This window comes from Cetorhinus maximus, chromosome 10 (assembly GCF_964194155.1).
Source record: "Cetorhinus maximus chromosome 10, sCetMax3.hap1.1, whole genome shotgun sequence".
Taxonomy (NCBI): domain Eukaryota; kingdom Metazoa; phylum Chordata; class Chondrichthyes; order Lamniformes; family Cetorhinidae; genus Cetorhinus; species Cetorhinus maximus.
This window is the reverse complement of record NC_135888.1, coordinates 29341551-29361991: the sequence shown is the minus strand read 5'-3', so window position 1 is coordinate 29361991 and position 20441 is coordinate 29341551. Positions and strand designations below refer to the sequence as shown.

The 20441-nt window shown below is 46.1% G+C and overlaps 1 protein-coding gene across 3 annotated transcripts in view; it reads right to left on the bottom strand.

The window, feature by feature from the left end:
* Nucleotides 1-20441, bottom strand: part of LOC144685605 (ER degradation-enhancing alpha-mannosidase-like protein 3) — a 74682-nt gene that overhangs the window by 19960 nt on the left and 34281 nt on the right. For all 3 annotated transcript variants that reach the window (XM_078550286.1, XM_078550285.1, XM_078550287.1), the window contains 3 exons: nt 12850-12975; nt 2802-2885; nt 1337-1420 (listed from right to left, as the gene is read on the bottom strand). In XM_078550286.1, coding sequence (XP_078406412.1) covers nt 1337-1420; nt 2802-2885; nt 12850-12975 — 294 coding nt within the window. The remainder of the gene's footprint in view (nt 1-1336; nt 1421-2801; nt 2886-12849; nt 12976-20441) is intronic.

Genomic DNA, 20441 nt, shown 5'->3' with positions numbered 1-20441 from the left:
CTTTCTGATTATTAGCTGGTAATTCTTACACCAAGGCCTGAGTTTTTGTTCCCAGGTTGATTTGAGAGATTCCTGAAGCACAGCCCTGGAAGTTATGATTTTCGCTCCAGCATGGGGGAGCAGGAATGGGGGTTAGTGTTGGGGGTCGGTGGGTTATAGCAGAAGCTGGGCCCACTGACATCAGAAACTGTTCGGAGGCAGCACAGGGGCTAGCTGGCTGGGCGAAAGGCTGGCCTCGGTGATCTGGCACTTTGGCCCCAGCTGCAAAAAACACCCAAAAACAGCCCTTCAGTCTTCACCCTCACACCCCACCCACTCACACCTCCTCACCCCCGCACACTCCCTATGCCTCATCCATACTGACCCATGCCCCCCCACCACTATGGCCCCTCATATCCTCCATGCCAAGCTATGCCCATCCACCCACCCCACCCCCATGGCCCTCTATAGCATCTTAGTGCCAAATCATGCCAACCTTTGCCCTCCAGCCATGTCCTTTTATCCTGACATCCTCTATGTCAACTCACCCAGTATCCACCATGGGCTGACCTCTCAACCCAAGTTGAAAGGAAATAAAATAAAAACTTCACTCTTTTTTGAAAACACTCATTGATAAAAAGCCATCCACTAAATTTAAATTCCTTCAACCACTTAATCCCTTATAACAAGCATTTGTATTCACAGCCCACATCGAAGACTTTATAAGCACTTGGAGCTGTCAATCAAACTGAACCGACAGGTACCCCACTGTGATAATGGCAGGTTGTGAAATCAGTCATGCAGCACAAACCCAATAATGATAGCCCTCAGGCTTATGTCAACAACAGGGTGAAATAGCAAGCATTGCTTTTTATAAACTGCAGACTTTTTTTTTAAATTTAACAGCCAGGAGATTTAAAACCCTTGACAGTTCCATTGACGACTTGATTAACAGTTCCCTTGATAGCGCCGATGAGAGATTATCCACTTTTTACGCCCATTCATGCCTGCTTTTGCATCTCCCAAAGGACAAATTACCTCTCCAAAGGTGTCCCTGGACCTCTCCAAAAGGGTACCCGACCTCTCCAAACAACTCTGAAAATTTTAGGCTCTCTCCTAAATTGGTCATCCCTGTTATGAAAATTGGATCTGACTGAAGGCAGCTGCACTTTAACGTGAAAATATGAAAGATTTAAGAATGGTAAGGAAGAAAGGAAGAATACACATCTAAAAGATTTTAAGCAAAAGAACTGACTGTAAACGATAGCAGATATTAACTCTGACGGAGTGCAGAATTTCTACTTTTTTAGCTGCAGAATGTTTTGGCTACTTTTAAATACTAATGGTGCTTACTAACCTTATAAAGGAAATAAGTACTTTCAATGAACTCTGGTCTTAAAGGATGTTGAGCCCAATGGACCGCAAAGTCAGTGGTAAAAGCCTTTGAAAATAGAAGTCAGACAAATTTAAATCATAAGCAACACCAGTGGGAAGCAAAACAAAATCTTGTACATTTCTTGAGTTCTACTCTCCACTAATTCTCTTATCAGCTTCAAAGATATGCTACCAGACTGACTGCTTAATATGAAGTCATGGACAAAACAGAATTTGCTGTGATTTATCGGGAAGATTGAAGCCACTAATTCTAGCCCCTGCTAAAAACTATGCATCTTTGCTGCCAACTTCAACCTACTTCCTAGATGTATAGTCAGACTGTATATAATCTTAGTTGTTACCAAATTCACCTATTTCCATGTGGTACCAGAGCAGGACATGGGCTCCCAGGAGGTGGTTGGCATTTTACATCTGTTAGTAGCCTCGAATTTAACCTGCTTTGCAGGCGTGCAGTGCACGGCTGGATTTCCCAGGAAATCCCAGAGCTGAAACAAAATGAGGACAGGTTCGGGGAGAAGGCCAGCGCCTTGTTTGTAGGCCAGGTGAAGCAGGGGTGCTTCGCCCAGTCCCCCGGATCCCCCTCCCGTACAAAGACTCCCAGAGTAAGGTATTGAATGCCCCCCACTCCTGCGGTTTGGGATTGGACTCTCCCCTTGCTACCATCACCCACCCTCCCGGGGTCCAGGATTAGACCTACCTAGTCCCGCTCAAAGGCTTTCCACTCAACTAGAAATCAAACCTGTCCATCAGGCTGACTTGCGACAGGGAAATCTGTCAGGGCCAAAAGACACACTCTGCATGTCAGGAAACCCAGACTTCCCCTATCCTCAATGTACATACAACACTGACCAATATGAATTTGAAATGCTGACTTGTTTTTATAGTACATTGGGATTTCTTTAAAACTCTTCAAAAATTATTGACCAGCTTATCAAAATACGAAAATGAGCATCAAGTTCAATTCTCATCTTCCAAAGAAAAGGCTGACCTTAACAGCTTATGAAAAACTGCAATAATAATTGAAGAAAATGGCAGTCTAGAATCTACTTGTGGATGCTTCTGCTCTATATTGTTGTCATTCATGTTTAGCATGCTAAGGACTGGTTGGTGCTTATAAAAAAAGGACACTGCAGTGACATTTAAAATTTTGATATCAGCAAAGCCTTTTCCACATAGTGATTTAACAAAACATTTTATAGTTTAGGCAGAAATCCAAGGGAATAAGCCATGAACAAGGGAGAAACGTCTGAAAATTCCTATATTACAGGAGAGTGGATGTAGTTTGCAGTTTCCAAAAAAGGGCCAGAAGGAAGAGAAGGGAGAATGGAAGTAATTTTAAAGCCTAGCAGGAATTTAATTCACTAGAGTAGGCTTTATGCATTAATACTAAAATCCATTTATGCAATGAACTTCAACAATCTTCTTACCTCTGGTAGAAATTTGTGTCGCTGTGTAACCTGGTACAACATTTCGTGAGTTTCTATTGCAGGTTGCAAGTCCCCTTTTAGTACCTAAAGACAAAAATATACTGGGGATTGGTTTTCATAGGGCGGAATCGTCTCAGATTTGCAATAAGTGTGATAGCGGGCGTTAAAAATAACGTTTTACCCGCCAGGCATACTGTCACCTTCCGGGCGCGTCATGCCTCATTAAGAATGCCGGGTCGCAGATGGACGGGCTCGGATTTGCCCATCAAGCTGTGATCTCAGTGCTTCCTCGCTCTGGGCACCGTAATTAAAGTGCACCAGAGCACAGCCTACTTCATGGGCAGGGTTTTTACCTCGTAGGGCAGGCATGGCAGGTAGGCCCAAAAGCTGCTGCGAAACCGACCGCTGCCCGAGATCGGGCCCAGACTGCGATTTTGCACTGGCTGGCCAATTAATGGCCAAGCCAGCATGAAACGCACGCTCAGAGCCTCAGCGCTGCCGGTTGGGGGCGGGAGGACCGCGAGCGCTGAAGTGTGCATATTCATACTCAGTGAAAGCTCCCTGAAGGCACAGAGCTGCCTCAGGGAGCTGAAGATTTTTAAAATTAAAAAGAAAGATTTTAAAAATAAGTAAAACATGTCCCCTCATGTGACTCTGTCACAAGAGCAGGGACATGTTAAAAATGAGTTTTAAAATTTTTTTCTTGTTTTTTTATTTACTGTCCGAAGCCTCATCCGCCCGTGGATGAGGTTTCCTTAAAAATGCAAAAGCCGCCTGGCCTATTGGCCCGCCCACCTGCCAATCAAACTCATGGACGGCCAGTGAAAAATTCAATTTAATTAATTGATTAATGGCTTTAATAGGCCTCTTAATTGTGGGCAGGCACGCTGCCGCCTCTTGAGTGCGCCCGCCAAGTGAAATATTGCGAGTGCGTGCAATCTTGTCGGGGCGCCTGCCCAACATCATCGTGCATTATTTCACTCCTGTTCGGGTCGGGCACACGCCCGCCCACAGGACGAAACATTCTGCCTCATGTCTCCAGGCCTGGACTGCTCCAGGCGACAGACGGCCCCCTAAAGCAAAGAAGACGGCAGCCCCCAAATTTAGTGACGCCACTCTGGGGCACCTGCTGGATGTAGTGGAAGGCCGCCTCAATGTCTCTATCCCTGCTCCGGCTGCAGGGGGTCCACCAGAATCACCAATCTGGCCTGGGAGGCAGTGGCAGTGGTGGTGGTGGTGGTCAGCACCACCAGAGCAAAGAGGAGGTCAGCTATCCAGTGCAGGAAGAGGGTGAATGTTCTCATCTGTAGGGTAAGTCAACCACCTCATCACTCTCAACTCTCACTCACAAACCCATCACACATCCACAGGGATTTCACACCTCAAGGGACAACGCCACTAACTCTCCCACACACCCTCCCAACTCCATCAGGCTTGTATCCTCTGGAGCTCACATCCTCATCCCATCCATGACTCTGCTCACCACACCAACATTCCACGCAGTGCCTTGCATCCTGCTCACACTCTCCCCGTCTGTTTTCATGCAGGAGAAGCTTGCTTACAACAGCAGGGAGAGGTGCCAGACCAGGGGTAGAATGGCCCACATTAGGCCCCTCACTCACTTTGAGGAGTGTGCCATCGTGCTGACTCGTGAGGACGTGGATTGTGCCTGCAGCAACCGTGAGGTCGGCAGCGAACACCCATGTGAGGATCCTCCACCACATCATCCCTCTCTCAACGCAATTTTGAGTGCTCTCTCTCCTGCTTTTGACTCTGCTGCCATGCACTAATATCTCTACTTTGGTTCACAGCGAGCTTTGCCAAGCGACTGATGCCCTCAGCCAGCCAGCCAGTCAGTCCCTCAGCTCCACCCAGCTCCTCAACTCCAGCAGACACCTCTTCCATTGAAGAGCTGGCAATAAGCAGCCTGGAAGACCCATCACAGCACCAGCCACACCCTCCACCAGCGCAGAGACCCACACCTCGGTGGGACCTTGATCTAGAGCAGGCTTGAGTTCACAATCTGGTGGTCACCGCATGGACACATGTTGGAAACAGGAGGAGGCAGGTTCAGCCAAGCAACCAGCCCTCAGAGGGCTGCTGGGGAATAGACATCTGTGAGGTCAGAGTCAGATGATGAGCCTCTAGATTTGGCCTTCTAACTCATCGTGCAGTCAGAAGGCGGGGGAACGTCACGCAGAGCTGTTGGATGCCCTCAACAGAGTGGCACGCAAGTCAGAGGAGTGCATTCACCTGCTCTCTGATGAAGCTGTGCTTATATGAGTGTGCATGGAGGTCTCTATGGGAATGATGGAGGATGCCATGGAGACCTTTGTCCAGCAAACATCGCAGTAGCCATGCGCGAGTTCCTGCAGTGGCAATGCAAGAGAGAAATGGGTGCACCTGGACATCCCTCCAGGTGCTGCTTCCCCTCAAGGAGTCAGGCTGGGGCCCTTGGGCACTGAAGGGAGGAGGAGCGGCAGCTGAACACCCCTGGATCATCCGCTTAGGAATCTCAGAGGCTGTCCACTATCCCCCCCGCCCTGATCCCTTTTGCCTGTGCCCCCTCAACCTCATCCTCTGTTACCGCAGAGGGAGCAACTGGCCTACAGGAGGACAGCCAAAGCAAGCCAGGGTCCTCGAGGCCTTCGGCTCTCTAGAGGACCCACGCCGGAGTCATCAGAGGCAAAAGGGCCAGCTATTGCACAGGCTGTCTCCACTCTGCTGCGGATGTCAGGGTAGCACCTAGAAGAAGTGGTAGGCCTCACAAGTGGTTGCATGGGTGAACACATTTTGTCACATTATAATCTGAAAATGTATTCACTTTCACTGAATAATGTGTAATGTTGTCCTTCAGCTCTATTTACAGGCTTCGCAAGTCCTTCCCTGCATCCCCGCCAACTAGCAGTTCAGCTGCATGCAGCCAGGCCATATGAGAGTCTGGAGGGTGTGCATGTGTATGTGTATATGTGTGTGTGGCGGCGCCTTTCAGAAACCTTTCCCCCTCCGGACTCCCTCTCCACTCTGACACCTTCCCCCTCCCCCTCTCCCTCAGACACTATCCCCCCTCCCCGACTCCCTCCTCTCCCCCGGACACCTTGCCCCCTCCCTTCCTCCATGCCCCCTCCCACCTCCAGACTCCCTCCTCCATCCCCCCTGGACACGTTCCTCCATCCGGACTCACTCCTTCACGACCCCCCCCAAACTTTCTCCTCCCTGGGCACCCCTCCAAACTCCCTCCTCCTCCCAGCACACCACCTCCCCCCACCATACCCTCCTGCCCCTGACACCTTTCCCCCTTCAAACTCCCTCCTCCCCGCTTTTACCTACCTCCCTGCTTGCTGCATTCTCTCCGTTACCCCCTCCTCACCTGTACCCCCTCCTCCTCCCCCCTCCCAACCTCAGCCCTCTGACACCTTCGATCCCCCCTCAACCTCACCCCTCCACCGATACCTTTGTTCCCCACACCACCCCCCCACCCCTCCAACCCACACCTCACCATCCCCTAGTACACCTTCCTCTCCAAGTCACAGCTGGACCGTTCTCCCCCCACCTTGCCAATCATCCATCGCGGCCTGTGGCCGAGAGAGTAATGCTCCGAAGCTTCGACGGAGACCTCCCACCTTCCATGAACTGCTTCGTGGTGAAGCCATGTCAATGAGAACCCACTCAGCATGCGATACACATTTCCTCCAGGCTCCGGTAGATGTAGGGCTCCAGCATCTTCTGCTCTTAGGACGTCCACAATCTGTGCAAGGCCCTGACGGTAAGTCCCGACTTCTGCATGTCACACATGTCCAAACGTATTCTGGGCCGGGATGCAAATCGGGTTCATGCCAGCCTCCAGCGGGATTCTCATTCCGCCATGGTGGACACCATCAGATGATCCTACTGTGCTTTCATAGCAGAATGAAACCGATTTCTGCCCCCAACGACAAATTGTACCCACCCCTACGCCATGACGCCCGTCGCCAATGAGACCAGATGATTCCACCCATAGTATCAGTTGGATCAATTTATCTAATTGCATAAGCAGACAAACTGGAAATGTTTTCTTCAAGCTGTTTTTCTCACTTGACAATTCACTTTACAATTTTAAGCATGGGTGAAGAATTTCTGAGACATAAAATAATAATCAATGTCACAGTTTCAAATTTGTTGGAGTTTTGTTGAATTAAGTCACAATAGGAGTCCAAAACAGGAATTAGATGTAAAACACAACATTCTAGTCAGCTGTTTAGGTTTATTTTTATAAGTATGAAAAGTCCTTTATAAGTTTTGTGCGATTTATATAAAAGGAACTTCAGGTTTCTCTTCAATATTGAATACTTGCCTCTGTTGCATAAGACCTTAGCATTTTTAAAAATGGCAAAACAATCTAAAATATTTCGAAACAAGTGGACATGTGTGAATGGGGCACTGATATTGTACAAAAGGTGAATGCGTGTAACTCAAAACTATAAAATACTATCATTGCACTTAAATAAGAGAAAAGGTCAACTAATAAGACAACCAAATGTGAGATTAAAAAAAAGTGTAAACGTGTTCTTAGCTGTAATTGATCTTTACCCCAGCTACTTCCTGTGGTAAATAATTCAATTTTCTAACAGCTTTCTGCTGAAGGAATTTAGACAAATGTTTCAATTAGAGAATGCTGCAGGACTATACAAGAGAATAGAGCAGTGGGATTAGTTTTGCATTAATATAACAAAGAGCCAGCAGAGATATGTTAATCTCAATGGCCTTCTGCACTGTAAGCTTATGGGTACTATCATCTACTCAGCTTTAGGATCGGTTTCTAGGCCAGACTGAGGTGCCAATCATGAGTTAACAAAACGATGGAGCTGCTCCAGAACACAAGTAAGAGCTGCTCCATTTTATATGTAAGAAAGTGAGTGTGAACGCAAGTGAATGGCAAGTTCTTCATGGAACTGACTCAAGAAAAATCAAAGCAATCTTCATTTTTTGTCTTATATGTGAATACATATTTCCTTGAAGGCTAGCCTAAGAATATTTAAGTACACTAAATCCTATAAATCATCAACAAAGTGAGATTTTTCTTTAAAGAAAAACATACAGTCTTAAGGTATGCTGGGTGGAATCGTCCTAGACTTGAACTAAGTGCGGTAGTGGGCGGGAAAAAGAACGCTGGCCGCCATGGTGGTTTTTCACACCGCATCGTCCCAATCCTGCCTCATTAAATCATGCATTCCTGGGAAAAACGCTGTTTCACTGGCAGGCGGCCTTCGATTCACCCGCCACGACGTCACTTCACCACTTCCACACACCGGGTGCCGTATTTAAAGTGCAGCCGCATGCACACCCGTTAGTGCTTCCAGCCCAGAACTGCTGCACAGAAGACATGGCCCTGAAAGGCAAGAAGACTGCAGGCTCCCTGGTTTAGTGACGTGTCCCTTGAGTGCCATAGGAGGGGCCACAATATTACCAATCCAGCTTGGGAGGCGGTGGCCAGTGCCAACGCTCTGCAAAACAGGACAGCCACTCAGTGCCACAAGAGGATGAATGATCTCCTCCATTCCGCCAGGGTAAGTCACTCTCAAATCACTCATCGCACATCCACAGGGGTCTCACTTCCATGGCACCTTTCACCACCCACACATCCAGGCATACTTATCATCTGGCCTGGCAGGCATCCCACTTACACTCTCTCCACCTGTATTCATGCAGGACAAGCTGGCACACAAGAAGAGGGAGAGGTCACAGATTGGTGGAGGAATGCCTGACACCAAGGCCCTAACAGACTTTGAAAATCGAGTCATCCAGCTGGCCGGCGAAGTTCTGGACCAATCCTGTGCTGACAATGAGGTCGGTGGTGCTCTACCAAGTGAGGATCCAGCAGTGCAACATCCATCAGACAACCATGCTGCGAGTCTTTCACAGGCCACTGCCACGCACTAATTATCTCTCCTTCGCTTCGCAGGCACGTCTGGGAAACAGGTGAGGGAGTCCATGACCCAAGACCTCAAATCAAGCCCCAAAGACACCTCAGAAAAAGAATCTGAAGGCACCCTCATTGAAGACCTGTCACAGTGCTCACCCACACTCTCCACCAGTGGAGAGAGACACACCTCAGTGGGACCTAGATCTAGAGTAGCCTTGGGATTACAGTCTGGCGAGCACATAGCACTGTCTGATCCAGAGCAGGTTTCCAGCACTCGGAGGACTGCCGGAGGCCTGAAATCTGTTGAGTCGAGTCAGGCGACGAGCCTCTGGATTCGGTCATACCTCAGTTGCTGGAGCTCAAGGCTAGCTCAGGCACATCAGGAAGGGACGTCCGCTGTACTCCTCAGATTTCAAGGCATGATGGAGGAGTCCATCCACCTTCAGTCTGAGGTGATTTCGCTGGCCAATTTGATTTGCCCGATCTACATCAAGATTAAAGTCACCCATGGTTAATGTACTGCCTTTTTTACATGCCCTCATTATCTCCTGATTTATTCTGTCGTACAGTATAGCGACTGTCGGGGGGCCTATAGACTGCTCCCGCCAGTGTATTCTTTCCCTTGTTGTTTCTTACCTCCACCCATATGGATTCTACATCTTTCGATCCAAGATCACTTCTTGCTATTGTACTTATTCCATCTCATAGTAACAAAGCTACCCCACATTTTCCTTCCTGCCTATCCTTTTGAAAAGTTACATACCCCTGAATATATAGTTCCCAGCTTTGACTCCTTGTAACCATGTCTCCGTAATGGCTATAAGATCATACCCATTAACTTCTATTTGTGCCGTTAATTCGTTTATTTTGTTCAGAATACTATGTATATTTAAGAGCCATTAATTTTGCCTTTTCACAATTTTTTCCCCCTTTGACCCTATTTGCTGCTTTTTTTTTTAAACGTTTGTACATTCTGTCCCTTCCTGTCACACTCTGGGTATCATTACCTAAGTAGCTGCCCTGCAATGCTGTCATATCCTTTTGCCTTGTAAGCCTATGCATCCTCTCTCCAGAACCTTTCCCCCATCTATTTAGTTTAAAGCCCTCTCTACAGCCCTAGTTACTTGATTTGCCATGACACTGGTCCCAGCACGGTTCAAGTGAAGCCCGTCCCACCGGGACAGCTCCCTTCTACCCCAGTACTGGTGCTAGTGCCCCACGAACTGAAGCCCATTTCTCCCACACCAATCTTTCAGCCATGCATTTAACTCCTTGACTTTATTTACCCTATGTCAGTTTGCCCGTGGCTTAGGTAAGGATCCCGAGATTGTTACCTTGGAGCTTCTGCTTTTTAAACTTAGTTCCTAACTGTTCAAATTATTTCAGCAGAACCTCCTTTCCGGTCCTATCAACGTCGTTGGTAGCAACGTGGACATCAAAAACTGGATCCATCCCCTCCCACTCCAAGTTGCTCTCCAGCCCTGAGCACATGTCCTCAACTCTGGTACCGGGCAAGCAACACAGCCTTCAGGACTCATGCTCATGGATGCAGAGGACAGTATCTAGCCCCCTAATTATACTGTCTCCTGCCACTACTACGTTCCTATTTCCTCCCCCCACTTGAATGGCTCCTTGTACCACAGCGCCGTGGTCAGTTTGCTCACCCTCCCTGCAGTCCCCGCTCTCATCCACACAGCTTGCAAGAACCTCGTAACTGTTGGTCAATTGCAGGGGCCGAGGCTCCTCGAGCGCTGCCCCCTGGGTACACATGCCTGCCTCACCTGCCGTCACACCCTCCTGTCCCTGATCACAGACCAAATTTGAATAACCTAATCTGAGGAGTGTGACCACCTCCTGGAGTGAAGTGTCCAGGTACTTCCCCTTCCCTGGTGTGGCGAAATGTCTGCAGCTCAGACTCCAGCTCCTCAAATCGGATCCAAAGTTCCTTGAGCTGCAAACACTTACTACAGATATGTTCGCTCTGGATACCTTGGTGTCCAGTAGCTCCCACATGCTGCAGCAGCAACACATCACCCATCTTGCCATCACTATTGTATTTTATTTAATTAATTATTCTAGTATTCCTGCTCTTTGTCCCCGAGGAGCCAACCCTGCAACCTCTGAGGACCCTGGAACTTGTCAGGGATCTGAGACATACTGAGAATGTAGGAGTCATGGACACTCCCTGGGAACCATGGGCAGACCTGCAGGATGCATTTGTAGTGGACGCACACCTGGGGAGCATTCAGGGAGCGGAAGCCCTTCCAGTTGACATAGTTGATTGCTTGTTGCCACGGAGATCTGGGTGCCACTTCAGTGCAGTCAATGGCACCCTACACCTGTGGAAAACCTGAGATCTGGACAAAGCCCAAAGCTCTAGCTTCCTGGCTTTCCTGATCCCAGGCAAAATGCACAAAGTTGTGTGTCTTTGCGAAGATGGCTTCCATGACCTTCTGGATGCATTTGTGGGCGCAGGCTTGAGATATTCCACATGGGTCACCTGTGGAGCCCTGGAAGGAGCCACTGGCATAAAAATTCAGCACTGTGGCCACTTTCACAGCCACTTGTAGCGGATGCCCTCCATGTCCCTGTGGTGCCAAATCCTGCAGTAGGTGGCAGATGAGGCCGACCAATCCCCTGGACATGTACAGTCTTCGGTAACACTGGTTCCCAATCATCTGCAGGAATGAAAAGCGGCGCCTATAGACCCTGGGTCTAGGTAGATGCCGACCAGTGATGGCTCGATGTGACTGTTTGGCCGTGTGTGCTGGAGCCCCAACTGCCCCTTCTTCCTGAGGGTGCTGCTCTTCTCTCTGCCCAGCCAGGTGCCTCTGTCACTCTCTTCTCCTTTGTCTCTGCTCTCTGTAAGCCATGAGGCATACAGCTAGGTCGCAAGACTCTATGCTCCTGATGTACTCCTCCTGCAGGGTGAAACAGAGAGATGCATGGGTTAGCATGGTTGTTCTAAGAACCACTCTTGATTAAGTCTGAAGGCCCCTTAACGCATCCCAGAGAGTGCTGGCTGCCACTTGGATGGCCAGAGTTTAGTGCGCTGCATGGCTGCACCCAACTTCACCCCACTCCATGTGACCGATTGGTGGCAGCTTTGCCCACTGGACTGCGCGCTGTGCTCTCAGCTCTGGCGCAGGCATTCTCCTAACCCACACTGCAAGGCTGCACTGTTAGCTTGAACCATTGGGGAGACTGGTCCAAACCTGAATGATGAGACTGCAAGGAGCTGTGAGCGCCTCCACCAGTAACTGCTCCATGGCCACCTTTCACAAGGAGATTGTACAATGTGTCCAATTGTCCAACAGTTCTGCAGTCCACTAAAACGCTCATTTGTTTGCATTCTGTGACCAAAGGGTGAAAAGCTCTGGAGCATTTGTTGGCACTTTCACCGCCCTGCAATGCTTGAGTGGACATATAAGCTACAGGTCTGACTCCAAGCATGTCAATGTGGTTGCGCCTGAACTGTCTCAGCTGTGGAGAAATGGTCACTTTATACAAGGTTTCTCTAATGCATGGCTGCTTCCTTCCACCACCACCCCCATTGCATATGCTTGTGTACTACCATCAACCGCAGGGCAGTCCTTACCCTGGCATCACACTGTCAGCCAGCCGAAAAAAAGTGACTTGCCTGTGACCTCGCCTGAACGCGCAGCGCCTCAACCTTGAAGTCCAACAGGCGACCCTTGCAAGTGCTGCGCAATGTTACTGTGCACTCACCTCAGAGTTACCCTCGAAGTGCAGCTTGCCAGGTGCACAGCTTATATATACTGTTGTGAAGCATGTCAGCATGCAATCACACTGATGTGCTCGAATGATCCAACGTGGGGGGATGATTCCAGCGAGCTGGGCTTTTAATGATATGCAGATGTATTGCAATGAAGTTCCTGACATCCGATGGTGGGAAATGTGGCCCGCCAATGACGGGCAGAGTGGACAATTGCAAACTGGTTTCACAATGTTGTGAAACCAATTTTTGACCTTCCTGCCATATTGCCCACTCGCACCTGCCATGAAGCCTGACGCCAGCGGGCATGGAAAATTCTGCCCATTAGTTTTCTTCAAACCATAATGAATCTTTGATATTAACTGCATGCATGCTAATGATCCCAAGTAAAACAAAAATGCAACCCCTACCTGTAAGCCTGGAAAAAAGGCAAGAAGGGAATCCATCCATTTTCTGGCATTAATTGTAGGGTTATGCATATGGACATCGAGAAGTAGGGGAGGTTGACTAATGTACTTCATAATGGCTGCGTAATGCTAGATGAAATAGAATGAAAGTTGAATTGGGCATTTTATAAAGTCTTCTCATTTATATGTTTCACCCACAGAAAGGGAGAAAAATCAAAGGTCTGTTTAAAACAATGTACTCACAACATCATCTAATATTAATGAGAACAGCCTTAAGTCTAGCTCCAACTTCTAGTTTATGTGACACAAATTTATTTGCCAGAATTTGGTCACAATTTAGTGACACTCAGTCTTTGCAATATTGTTTTCTGACATTCAATATTCATTCCTCGGTCTCCACACACACAGTTTTTCATTGTCCTATTCCACTAATGGCATTAAGTTCCTCCTTGTTTATAACAAACATTGTTCCACTAACCTCAAGCAGACAAAATAAGAACTTATGAACAAAGATAACTTTTTTCTTTTTTCTAGAATTTCTTAGAATTCTAGGAGCCTAAGTAATCTAAACTGTTTTCTGGGAATTCAGAATAACTTATCCCTCTTTCACAATTTTCAAACAGAATCTGCTCCTTCACTCACCTCTTGATTTAATCAGAGCCACTATTTTAATAAACCAGAGAGGAGCTAAGGGGGCTTTCCCGGATTGTGAATATCCATCTTTTCAGACTAAAAAAATGTAACAGTCACATACAAACTAAACCAAACCAATAATACAGCACTGCTTTAGTTTGAATTATTTTTCTGTCTAGTAAACAAATTAGTCAGTTGAAAACACTAAATTAAGCCTATTGCAAATAGATTGAATGAATTATGTGCAAAATACATTTTTCGGTTTAAGTGTAGGCATTAAAAAGAAATGCACAGAATCTGAATGGCAGCAATAATTTCATGCATTTTTTAATGTTAATTCACAAACTATTATAGTGCTGATTGCACCATTGAAGAGAATATTCAATAAGAGAATTATTTTTCTGGGTACATTTTTCTAGGTACAGGCTGTTTCAGCTAATATAAAAAATACTTAGGTCTACAGTACCCTATGCAGTGACCTGGTACAATGTTGTCAGATTAATGCATGTAGCTAAAGTGTAGGATCAAACTGATCGGTTTCCTTCAATAAAACAGATTGATAAGATTTGAATTTTCCTCATCGTAAGATCAGGGAAGATATTGGGAAAACATCTGGCCAAGTTAAAAAAATAGCAATTGTTCCATTCATTACTTTGAATTTTTGTTTGTATCTAATGAATTGCATCAGGAATGCATTTATGAGGAAGTTAGTTAAGTGCATGACAGAGAAAATGAGGATCTGTAGATAGGGCGAGATGAAGGAAGGTAGAGTAGGCTCATTTTTAAAAAAAATCATTCAGGGGATGTGGGCTTCACTGGCTAGGCCAGCATTTATTGCCCATCCCAGTTGCCCTTGAGAAGGTGGTGATGAGCTGTCTTGTCAAATGTAGATGTAGAGCACAAAGATCAGTATAAAACTGTTGGACCTGTAAGTACTACATAACCACCAATATTTGCAACCAGGACCCGGGAGAGAAATCATGGGCCCCAGTCCTTCTCCTGTTTCTGGGCCTTATTCCTCCCCCTGCACTTTAATCCTCCTCCTCAAATCATGCATGATATTTTTTCCCCCTTTCAAGATTCACCTAACAATCACAGAAAGGTTCAAGTAAAATGATGTCCATTGTTGGCATCTGGTTATAAATATCATCCAATATATTCAGCACGGGTCATTAATATTAAGAGCAGCAACGAAAAAATGCAGAGTTAATTTGTGTGCACCTATTGTGACTATTAAACAAACTAGAAAGTACAAATTTTACATTAACAGCATCGTGCAATATTGGTAATTTGACAGGAAAATATCCCATTAGTTATTTATAAACACTGTGCAGATGATAACACTGATTTTGGTGACTGCTTCAGCCCTCATTAACATGTTCCCCACATTGCACCATATGGACATGGTGACAGTAAATTCACATTTGGGGGTAAGATTCAATACTTGCAACCCAGATAAACTGCACAACATATTTTCCATTCTGTAGAAGACTTTATTCATGGGTGCATGATATTATTCAATATAATTATTTTATGCAAGGAGTGTAATTGGATTCTGTTTTATCAGTAATCTCACAGGGGAGAAAGATCAAATGACTCCTGAGCAACAAAGCAGAATGATTGAACAACATAGGTCTTCACTGTCAATGAGAGCATTGGAGCCTTCAGGTGTCTCTGTGCAACACAACTTTTAAGAGACCAGAGGACAAAGACTGAATGGTTCATAATTGTATCTGTGAAGACTCTGCTCATTGCAGTTTCTTACTACGATATATTTTCAATATCTATTATGCAACACAACTTCATTGCGATATTTCAATACCTCAAAATCTCATAAAAAAGCACCAAGATAGAGTGGGATAATAGGTAAGTAGACACAAGGACAAGATGATTCTCTATGAGCCCATTATGCACTCCTGTTCTGGCAATCTCACCCAACAAAGTCTGCTTCACAGTAAACTTTAAATTAGCAACAAAATAAACAAACTCCAGCCATGTGTCCACCCTCTCTTTGCAAGATAATTATAGGTGACAAAGGCCATCAAGCCCAGTCCATCTCATCCATCCAGAACGATACATGAATGTACGTATTCGGAGCAGCAGGGTCATTCAGCCCCTCAAGCATATTCCACCATTTGACAACCCTGCCTACATTATACCAGTGACTACAATTCAAAAAAGTACTTAATTGGCTATAAAGCAATTTGAGACATCGTGAAAGGTGCTGCATAAAGGTAGGTTTTGCCTTTGGTTACTCCTGAATGCAGTAGGCAGAATGACTGTAGCAATGGTGAAAATGGAATCCCAATGCTGATTCTCAAGGGATAATAAATCACAGAGCAATTAACTGATGTTAGGAAAGTGGCTACCCAGAAATCACTACATTTTCAAAACAATTCAACTCTGTAGATAATCTCCCACCCCAAACCCCTCTAACCTCCCCCCAACCCCCACCAACCCTCCCAATCCAAACCCAACCTCCCCTTTCCAATCTCCCCAACCCCCCTCCAACCTCTCTCGCCAAAACCCCCCTCTAACCTCCCCCCAACATGCCCAATCCCCACTCCAAACCCCCAGCCCCCCCCACCTCCCCAAAACCCACTTCAACTCCCACTCCAACCGCCCCTGAACCTCCCCCTCAACACCCCCAACCCCCAACACCCCCAATCCACCCCCCACCTCCCCAACACCCACTTCAACTCCCACTCTAACCTCCCCTCAACACCCCCAATCCCCAACACCCTCAATCCTCCTTACCTCCCCAACACCCGCTTCAACTCCCACAACCTTCCCCTCAACACCCCCAATCCCCACTCCAAACCACCAACCCCGCTCCAACTCCCACTCCAGCCTCCCCCAACCCCCACTCCAACCTCCCCCAAACCCCCTCCAACCCCACTCCCAAACCCCCTCCAAGCTCCCCCAACCTTCTCACCAAGCTACTCCCACACCCCTTCAACTCCCCAACCTTCCCCTAACACCCCCTCCTGCCTCCCCCCAACCTAACCCCAACACTCCCCAGCTCCCCTCCAGCCCCGCTCCAACTCCCTCCAATCCGTCTCCAAGCACCTGCAAAACCCCCTCCAACCCCCCCAACACCCCCTCCAACTCTCTCTCTCCAACTTCCTCCTCTACCATCATCCCCAACCCACACACACTCCATTTTTCAAGCAAGAACACTCTCCTGACAGCTGCTGTTGACCTTCGGCAGCTTTGGTTTTCTGGCGTGAAAAATTGAACCCATGAAGCTGCCCAAAGGCTGCAAACAGCAGCGCAGGGACTCGGGAGAAATTGACACTGACAGACTGGCTTTAAAAATATTAGAGCTCTCCGGTTCTGATTTTTTAAAGCCAGTCTGCAGCACTGGCTGCTTAATCTGGATGACAAGAAGCTCTGTTTAAAACACGGAGCCTGGGCCCCCCCATAGCCCCGGTGTTTGGCACCGTCTGCACTCCTCTCTCCCGAGCCCTGTTTGCAACACTTCATTGAAATTAGCTGGCACAGGGTTCTGAATATCAGCTGGTTTCTAAATTGCTCAAGTACTGTGACTTTTTGAAGATCAGACATTACATCAAAAATCTCTCATATTTGTTGCCTTTCTCCTACATGCTTTTTCCAAGTTTGTTTTGACCTAGCTTTCATCATCAAATTATAACACCCATGGCAGAAATGCTGCGCGTTATCTTAAGGCTTATTTTTCTGGATGGCTTTTAATTCCAAATGATTAAATACAAATTACCTCCGCTTTTTTCTTTCTCACTTCCACATTTGTTTGTCCGCTTCCACTCTGGACCATATCAATTTTCCTTTAGCTCATTAACTGCTCGTAATGCCATTTTTCTCAATCTATTAAATTTTATAAGTATCTTAATAAGATAGATGATGCATGCATTGCCTTGAACTTACTGACCTCATTAGTTTCAGCACAATTTTGGTTATGCAACCAAAAAATTTTTATTGAACTTTATTGGTTGTAACTTTTATTTGGTCTATATGCTAACATGTACTATGATCCACAGTAATTTAAAATTTCCCGGTTGCTCTGCTAAAACCAGAGAATTGTTTGCAAAATTCTTGGAAGCAGTCCATGTCTGTTTAAAAAAACGTTGCCTTTTATTTTATATTAAATCTCAGGGTGTGGGTGCTGGTAATGTTGACAAGACTGCCATTTATTGCACATTCCTCATTGACCTGAGAAGGTGGTGGGGGTGCCACCTTCTTGAAACACTCCAGTCCATGTGTCAAAGTACTCCCACAAAAGGTAGCTCCCAGATTTTGACCTAGCAACAATGAAGGAGTGGTGATACACTTCCAATAACAAGTGAGGAGATTGTGAACATCTTTATCACTAAGATTGAGACCATCTTTTAGCTACCTCTGTCACATTTCTCTCTTCCGCTTTCCCAGCAAGCTAAGATGCCCTGAAAATATCCCTTTGCCCTAACCAAAATCCATATCTTTAGTTTCACTCCTACTAGATTTCCCCTGTGTTCTCACTAAGGTCAACCTGCCAATAAGCTCCACCACTTGCTTACAATTCCTACTAAACTGCTGACCACCAAACTTTTCATCCTGACTCCATGCTAGCTGATATAATAAAGTATCTTTTTCTCAGGAACTGTCCCTCTCCTTCTCAAATCTGCCACCATTGACTCCTGCCCCCCTGCTTCAAAGAACCTATCCTTGACCCCATTTGTCCTTTCAACTATTATCCAAACTCCACCCTCCCTTTCCTCCACACAATCCTTAAACATGTTGCCATCTCCCAAGCTGCATCCATGGGCAGAATTTTACATTCAGCGTGAGGGCGGGCGCCTGACACGCCGGAATGTATTATGACGTGTGATGATGTCGGGCATGCGTTCCCACGATATCTCGTTTGGCGGGTACACGCCAGAGTCAGCTGCGCGCTCGCTGATAATTGAAAAGCCTAGTAAGGGCATTACCAAACTAATTAACTTCAAATTTACGCTGCCCGTCCAACCTAATGGTTGGTGGGCAGACGAAAAGGCCAGGCGGCCTTTACATTTTTTAGGAAACCTCATCCACAAGTGGGATGAGGTTTTCTAAAGTCTCACAAATTAAATGGAAACTCTCTTTGAAAAATAAAAACATGTCCCATCTCATGTGACAGAGTCACATGATGGGACATGTTTCATTAAATTTTCAATGTATTTATTTATTTTTTTAACAAATTGCTTCAATCTCCCTGAGGCACGGAGCCTTAATTGGCCCACCCGTGTGAGCTCGCGGTGCGGAGCCGATTGCGAACGGCGGTCGGCTCCGTGAAGGCCCCCGCTCGCTCCTGCCGAGTCTGCCTGACCAATGTAAAATTCTGGCCCATTATTCCAGCAACTCCATGTTTGAACTTCTAAAGTCAGCATTCTCTCCTGCCGCAGCACTGAAATAGCTTCAATCAAAGTCACAAATTATATCCTCTGCGATTGCAACCATGCTTCACTATATTTCCTCATTCTTCTCAATCAATTTGCAACTTTTGAAGTGGTTCATTACATCATTGTTTTCCAATGCTGATCCTCCGTTGTCCAGCTGAGCGTGCCCGATTCCATGCTTACCTATTAAGTCATGGCCAGAGAATCTCTTGAAATGGTTTTTCCTCTCCCTACACTGTTACCTTTAGAGTCACCCAAGGGTTTATTCTCGACTTCCTCCTATGTCTCATCTACATGCTGCCACTCAGCATTATTATCTGAAGTCGAGACTGCACATTCCACATCTACACTACTGACACCCAGCTCTACCCCACCACCGCCACTCTTCACCCTTCCAATGCCCCTTTGTTGTCACTGTCTCAGGCCGAACTACATCATTTACAACCTTGGTGTCCTATTTGAACTTATTTTCAACTATTGGTCAGTTGGCAGCACTCTCGTCCCTGAGTCAGAACATTATGGGTTTAAGTCCCACTCTAGGACTTGAGCACAAAAATCAAGGCTAACATTTCACTGCAGTACTGAAGGACCACTGCACTGTCAGAGACGCTGTCTTTCGGATGAGATGTTAAACCGAGGCCCCAGCTGTCCACCCACGTGGGCATAGAAGATCTCATGGCACTATTTTGAAGAGCAAGGGAGTAAAACCCGGTGGCCTGGACAATTTTTATCCCTCAAACATCACAAGAACAATTTATCTGTTCATTATAACATTGCTGTTTGTGGGAGCTTGCTGTGCATAAATTATCTGCCACATTCCCTACATTACAACAATGACTATGCTTCAAAAGTACTTTACTGGCCGAAAAGCACTGTGGTAGTGAAAGGTGATATGTAAATCCAAGTCATTCTTTTTGTGATGCAAATTAATTGACATTTAGGTAGCCAATGCTCAGCATTTGATACTTCCAGGCATTTTTTGATCTGTGGAAGTAAATGATGCTTTAATTAATTTGAAAAGTTTGCTTTTATTTTGGTTAATTCACTCATCTACTGGAGGAATAACCAGGGCTCACGTTTTATCTTTGCCTGAAAGTGTCAACCCTGTGTTGATTTTGTGTTTTGTGGAAGAAGATCATTGCTTTAAATAACTACTTAATTTATAAATTTCGGCAAATTTGTGGAAGCCCAATGCCATATGGCAGACCTGATTACTGGTGCTTTTCTTTCATTAGTACATTTTGGAGGTAGCTTATATTATCGAATGGCTCCTGCTTTTATTTAATTAATACATTTGGGGAACTCCAGCCCTCTGCCTTTATATAATTAACACATTAGCAAAACCCCTTTGGATTACATTGCCATCAGGTTGGCAATGGGTTTCATTTTGTTAAAACGTCATGATGATCTCCCTTTTATTTACTTAAGAATCTGAAAGTGCCCCTTGAACCAATTGCCGTTGCTTTTATCTGAAGAATAACTTTTGGCAGAAATCCAACATTACTTGCATTAATAAATTTGGAATAAATCTGTTCTATTAAATGGATAATCCAAATTGACAACTCATTA